Raw genomic sequence first — 6,828 nt, forward strand, 5'->3', positions numbered from 1 at the left:
TGCTGAATTAGACATAGCGTGTGTGGAGACTAAACTGAGTCTTTGAAATGCCTTAACACTGTTGTTGCTGTTTTTCCTTTGCCATCTTATAGCCTATTGGGAATCATAATTGCTGTTTAAGTTACCTTTGTCTTTAACAAAACCTGATTAAATTGGCCCACACTGCAACCTGCAAGTTTTAAGAATTATAACTGTGTAAATGATGACTTCTTGGGAAAAAAACAATGAATGAAATGAGATGCCATGTAAATAGCTTGCAAAATATCATTAAGGACAAAAAAAGGAAAAAAGAAAACAAAAGGGGCTAACAGGTGGCACGGTGGTTAAGGGCACTGGACTCCCACATGGCCGACCATGGCTTGAGTCCCGAAGCTGGTGGCTTGCTTTCTTAAACCCCCCCCCCAACCGTCCCTCTCTGGGCAAATTGAAATAAATAACTACTTACTCAGTTATTAACTCTTCTTGAGTTGGAGTCTGTCTTTCTTACTCTATTATTATGAATCACTTCAATAGTTTTCTAACTGGACATGTCACTACTATATGGTAATTTTGGTCATTTTTGGAAACTCTTTCTTCCTTTGAATTTCTTGCATGACACCTGCTTCATGCCTCTCATACTAGTTTGATTTCCACTTAAATCCTACCCTCCAACCTCAAACTCCAGACACCACAACACAAAGCAAATGCAAGTAACAACAGCAAGAAAAGTGATACCAAACCAAACTGGAATTGTACAGCTAAAAACATGTTTTTTTTCCATAAATTTCATTGCTTACACTTCTGGGAGAATTTCCTATTTACGGACATTGTCTTTTTTTTTTTTTTTTTTTTTTTTTTGCCAGAGTGTGTGTGCATTAACCAGAGAGAGGCAGAGAGGAGCAAAGACAGGGAAAGTGAGAAATCACCCCCCAGGGAGGATGGCCACTTTGCAATCCCTTTTCCTCCATTTTCCCCTCTTTGTACTTTTTAAATCCCCTGCAGCGCTCACTTTTTTCTAAGCTAGCAGTTATACTGATATAAATAAATATTTATTTACTCCCATTTTTTCGGAAACAGAGTTGAATGGAATGCTAATGAGATATAGCCATTTGCAGGGTTGGAATGTGAAATCAAGTCTAACTAACTACAAAGCCATTGTGTGTGTGTTTATGTATGTTTTGATTGATTCTTGCATTGTTTTTATTTACAAAAGGTTATGGGGCTCTAACACATAGCATATGATGTTTATAAATAACAAAGCACTGGATATGTATGTGGCTAGAATACTGAATATGAAAAGCTAGCTTAGAGATTCAGCTCTTCTAAAAGCATTGAAAATTCTACTCATAACATTCGGGGACAATGTTGGCATTAAAATTTTATGATTAGTGTAGATACACAAAGCTAATATTATTCATATGGATATCTGAGAATTCAGATAAATTAATTGACTCCCTTATTAGTGACCTTATCCAAAGCAAGAGCTTTTAGGTCTCCCATATCTACTTACAGACTTGACTTACATATCTTCTGTTTTAGTAGCTAATTGTTTTAGATCATCCCTGCAAGGTTCCCATGTCTTTCTAGTCTACAAATTGCTTCCTGCAATATACAAATCAGACAACTTGATTTCACAAATCTATAGTACCAATATTGCATCGGAAATGAATTAGAGTGAAAGGAGTCCTGGCATTTAACTTTCTAAACTCTGTGGAATTGCCTCTCTCTGGCATGGGACTACACTTGGCATGTCTTGACTCTCATGTTCTAGTGTTATACCATTTGCAAATGGATTTCCTATTTCCTGTGCCCAAGCAGTGTTTTTTTTTTGGGGGGGGGCGGGAGGAGTGGAGAGACTTTTACTCTAGGGCTCGTGAACCCACCTGAGAGACAGAAAATGACAAATCACCACACCCCCTTCTTGAGGGGAATGGCTATGCCACAATCCCTTCTCCATTCTCCACTCAGGATTTTGGGCAAACATGTAGATGTTCCCGGCCTGAGTCTCAAGTCACCAGGTCTAGGACTCGAACCATGGTTGACCATGTGAAAGTCCAGTACCTTAACCACCACACCACCTGCTGACCACCCAGTTTCTTTTTTTAATTTATCTGTCACCAGGATGATTTTCAGGGCATTGGCTATAAGGAAAGAGGGAGGATTGGTCTTATAATTGTAAAAAGGCAGTGGTTATAGTCTGCCAGTAAAATGATGAGGAATCTAGACCTTTGCATTATAAGATTTCAGAGAAAGAAGACAAGCACATGGTGGATGTTTAGTTTATAAAGATAAGAATTACTTCAGAAATGGCAGAAAATTACTCTTTATATTTTGGAGAGTTTTTTTTTTTTTGCTATAGGGTGTGTGCGCTGGTCAGAAAAAGAGGGAGACAGAGAGAGAGAGATAGAAAGCGAGAAATCACCCCCCAGGGGGGATGGCCATGCTGCAACCCCTTCTCCTCCATTCTCCTCTTGGGATCTTGGGCATGCACGCACACGTGCTAAGGAAAGTATGTTCCCAGATTCGGTGAGCAAAATTAATTTCTCTATGTAAACACTAGAATTCCAGCATATCCCCCTCTCTTCCCTGGAGGATCAAGTAACTTCCTCAACATGGCTGCAGAGATCCACATGCCAGACCCAGTGTGCCTCATCGAGAACTTAGATGAGGAACTGCAGGTTAATCCAGAAGCGGTGAAGATCCTGTCCACCATTACACAGCCTCTGGTGGTGGTGGCCATCGTGGGCCTCTACCGCACAGGCAAATCCTACCTGATGAACAGGCTGGCTGGGAGGACAAAGGGTGAGTGGCATGATCTTGGATAATCACCTTCCATGCACCCACGTAAACATCCAGGTGGGGGATGTGAGGAAAGAAGGTTAGAGATTGGGACAAAAGTTGACAGTCAGTGTTTGGGCCATGGTTCTTCTTTCTATCTTCTAAGAGATTAATGGTAGCTTTCTGTTCCTCATGCATCACTTTTTTTTTTTTCTTAGTTTGTTTTGTTTTTCTTAATATTACCCTGGAAAAGTATAATATACTCTTTTTGTAAGGAATGAAATGACTTACATATGCATAATTTATGAACTATTACACTTTTAGCAGCATATTAGTACTTAAAAACATCACATTTCCAACCTATAGTATTTGATACTATTTTTTCATTCTTCTGTTGTAATTCAGGTTAATATTGATTATACTGTTGTCTCTTTATTTTGCTTTCCTAAAACCCTGGCTCCAATTACCACAAAAATCCTGTTTCCAGAGCCCCTCCTCTGTTACAAGCTGTCCATTCCCCTGGCAGGTTTCTCTGTTGGAGGCACGGTGCAGTCTCACACCAAGGGAATCTGGATGTGGTGTATGCCTCATCCTGAGAACCCAAATCACACCCTGGTTCTGCTTGACACTGAGGGCCTGGGAGATGTAGAGAAGGTAAGGAAAGAGAAGTTTTTCTTTCTTTTTTAAAAAAGAATTATTTTATTTAATTTATTATTATTTTAAAAAATTGCTGAGAGAAAGAGAGAGAAAGTGAGAAAGCAAGTTGCTGAATCTGGGATTTGAACCATGGTTGGTCACATGAGAATCTAGCACCTTAACCACTATACCACTTGTCAGCTCTGAGACTTCCTTTTGGATTAACTTCATCTCTGAACCTTCTTTAGATGAGGAGTTTGCATTTTTGTTTTTATTTCTCCTCTAACCTTATACTTCCACTTGACCAAATTATACTCTTCTTTCCTTTCGATATTAGTTGTATTTATTATTACTGTTATATTTAGTCAAAGAGAGAAAGAGAGAGAGAGAGAGAGAAAGTGAGAAAGTAAGCTGCCAGGTCCAGAATTTAAACTGTGGTTGGCCATGTGGGAGTCCAGTACCTTAACTGCCACACCATCTGCTGGTCCCTCTTTTGATTTTTAATTTGAAAGGCTGAAGCAAGGGGAGGGGGGGTGGATAAATAAATAAACACACACACACACACACACACACACACACACACACACACGTGTGTATTTTTAATCATTACTCACCTGTGAATACCGTAAGAAATGACTTCAATCTGTTCTGACACGTGGGTGGACCACAAGAACGATACCCAGATTTTTGTGATGGTGATCTTACCCATTTTACAGGTATCTAACTCTAGTAGTATGAGAGACTGTGAGTTGGCAATATATGGATCAGTGTATAGTGTTTAATGATGACAAGAACATTCAAAGTTCATGTTTTGACAGTCATTTTTGTCTTGTTTAATCTTTGTGGGTAAAGAGCCTATTTCTAATCATTATTCACCTGTGAATACCATAAGAAATGACTTCAATCTGTTCTGACATCCAGGTGGACCACAACAAGGACACCCAGATTTTTGCGCTGGCGATCTTACTGTGCAGCACCTTCGTATACAACACCAAGAACAAAGTAGACCAGGAGGCTATCGATCTACTCCAGTATCCTTCTGTGGTCCAGGATGGCACCAAAGCCAGACAGAACTCATCTATTCACAAGCTATCTATCTATAAGACCTTATGAATTACAAAAATGAAAATACAAATACTTAGGATACTTATTATATATCCTAGCCTTTGATAGGTACAAGATGAATTAGGCATATATATTCCTTGCAGAAATGGAACGTAGTTGACATAAACATTAAACGAGAGAATCAAGAGATCTACTGAGAAAGCAATGATTTGGTTAATGCATGAAGGAACATAAAGCTTTGGGAAGACAGAGACATAAATATGGGCTTAGGTACAGTTTTTCTGCCAGTTTTTCTTAATCACATCTCAGCAAGGTGACAGAACTGACAGATCTGCTCCAAACAAGAACCTCACCCAGCCTTGATAAGGCTGAAGGTGCTGCTGACTTTGTGAGCTTCTTTCCAGACTTGGTGTGGACCCTGAGAGATTTCTACCTAGATCTGGAAGTAGATGGGCGACTCATCACAGTAGATGAATACCTGGAGAACTCCCTGAAAATAAAGGAAGGTAACAGGGACTGCAGTTTTGGAAAGAGGGAGAAGAGTAACCTGAGAAATAATTTTTGTGTACGTGGTTAGATTTATACTTTATCAAATTTAATCACCTATAAAACAAATCATAAATATTATTCATGTAGAATTAATGAATAGATTCAATATTAAATTGCCTTGTTCTCCTATTCTTGGAACAGATTTTGTTTTTTCCTTTCTCAGATTAGTTACTTTTTATCTTTTTGCTTAATCTTTATGAAGATACCTTAAACTAAGTAACATATGGCAGAAATATTTTTTTGAGAGCAATAAAGTAAATCTTACTAAATAAATCCTATGTTTTTCTTGCCCAGGTTGTGATGAAAGAATTCAAAAATTCAATTTGCCCCGTCAGTGTATACAGAGGTTTTTTCCAGTAAGGAAGTGTTTTATTTTTGACTTGCCTGCTCCTGGGAAGAAGCTTACCCGGCTTGAGACACTGCCTGAAAATGAGCTCAATCCTGAATTTGTGCAACAGGTGGAAAAATTCTGTTCCTATGTCTGGTCTTCTGCAGTCAAGACTCTTCCAGGAGGCATCAAGGTTGATGGACCCTGTACGTACTTTTTAGGATTTTCCTTCAATTCAACATAAAGTAAAAGGAGCCCTTGTAAGATTTCCCTCGCAGCACTAATATTGATAAAAATACAGGCAGTTACTACTATGAAAACCATGTGTTCTAGCTACTAACTTCTGGAGGCAGCAAACATAATTCCAATGCTTTTTAGTAATAAGCAAATATAAGTAATATACATAGGAATATAACTTGAAGAAAAGATCAGATTAAAGAAGTACTCACCATTGCTGGACTAGTCTGAGTCACATGGGTTAGCAGTGTTCGTTCCACAAATACTTTGGATACTTGTTATATATCCTAGCCTTAGATAGGTTCAAGATGAATTAGGCACACATATTCCTTACAGAAATGGAACTTAGTTGATAAACAAAGGCCCAAGTTGTCTAGAACCCTGATCAAAATCTAAGTGGACTTTTTGCTTTTTGATCTTGTTATTCTGTTTTTTCTTTCCTTTCCTTTTCTTTCTTTCTTTTTTTTTTTTTTTTTTAGTTTTTGCCATAGGATGTGTGCACTGCCAGAGAGAGAGAGAGAGAGAGAGAAAGAGGGAAAGTGGGATGGCCACGTTGCAGTCCCTCCTCTTCCATTTTCTAGGGTTTGGGGGCATGCACACTCATGTGCCTGGTGTAATTTTCAAGCTGCAGGGGGTCTGGAACTCATACCGCTGTCAACCATGCGGGAGTCCAGCACCACCTACTTGCCAGGTTTTTTTTGTTTTGTTTTAATGGACTCCATGTCTCAGGACTCTGTAAATAATTGTTACATTATAGAGGAAAGTTGAGTGCAAATGAAAGTGTGTAAATGACAAGAAGTAAACAGAAATGTTCCAACCAAGAGTAAGAAAAACCTTGTCTAATTTGTTCACTTTGTACTTTTTTTGAGCAGGATAACTCTTTACCACCTTAACCTTACAAAACTGAAAGAGAAAAGGGAATTTTTAAAAGAATGAAAAACTGAAAGGGAAGATTACAGAATTCAAAAGCCTATAGCACCCTAATCAAATAAATATGGTTGATTTTTATATAATTATCTCATTTCTCCACAGGAGAAAGGTGAAATGTGGACAATCACATATATAAGATTTCCCTATTTTCTTTTTTGAACAATGCTCCTTTTCCCAGAGGAAGAAAGACGTGGCTTCCTGATCACAAAATTCCCAGAGGAACTTTTCTGGTCATTTGAATATTGTCCAGAATACTGAATCATTTTAGACAATGTACCATTAAGTTAGCATTCTTCTTCTTCTTTTTTTTTTTTTTTTTGAGAGAG

At 38.3% G+C, this 6,828-nt stretch overlaps 1 protein-coding gene across 3 annotated transcripts in view; it reads left to right on the top strand.

Moving 5' to 3' along the window:
• Nucleotides 1-6,828, top strand: part of GBP5 (guanylate binding protein 5) — a 14,278-nt gene that overhangs the window by 1,050 nt on the left and 6,400 nt on the right. The window contains exons 2-7 of one of the 3 annotated variants that reach the window (XM_027770601.1): nucleotides 2,540-2,781; nucleotides 3,284-3,411; nucleotides 4,315-4,424; nucleotides 4,768-4,964; nucleotides 5,302-5,363; nucleotides 5,466-5,541. In XM_027770601.1, coding sequence (XP_027626402.1) covers nucleotides 2,592-2,781; nucleotides 3,284-3,411; nucleotides 4,315-4,424; nucleotides 4,768-4,964; nucleotides 5,302-5,363; nucleotides 5,466-5,541 — 763 coding nt within the window. In that variant the 5' untranslated portion in view covers nucleotides 2,540-2,591. Of the gene's footprint in view, nucleotides 1-2,539; nucleotides 2,782-3,283; nucleotides 3,412-4,314; nucleotides 4,425-4,767; nucleotides 4,965-5,301; nucleotides 5,542-6,828 lie in introns of all 3 variants that reach the window. The other 2 variants (XM_006140172.3, XM_027770605.1) reach the window with 2 other exon arrangements.

This window comes from Tupaia chinensis, unplaced genomic scaffold (genome assembly GCF_000334495.1).
Source record: "Tupaia chinensis unplaced genomic scaffold, TupChi_1.0 Scaffold000023_1, whole genome shotgun sequence".
Classification (NCBI taxonomy): domain Eukaryota; kingdom Metazoa; phylum Chordata; class Mammalia; order Scandentia; family Tupaiidae; genus Tupaia; species Tupaia belangeri.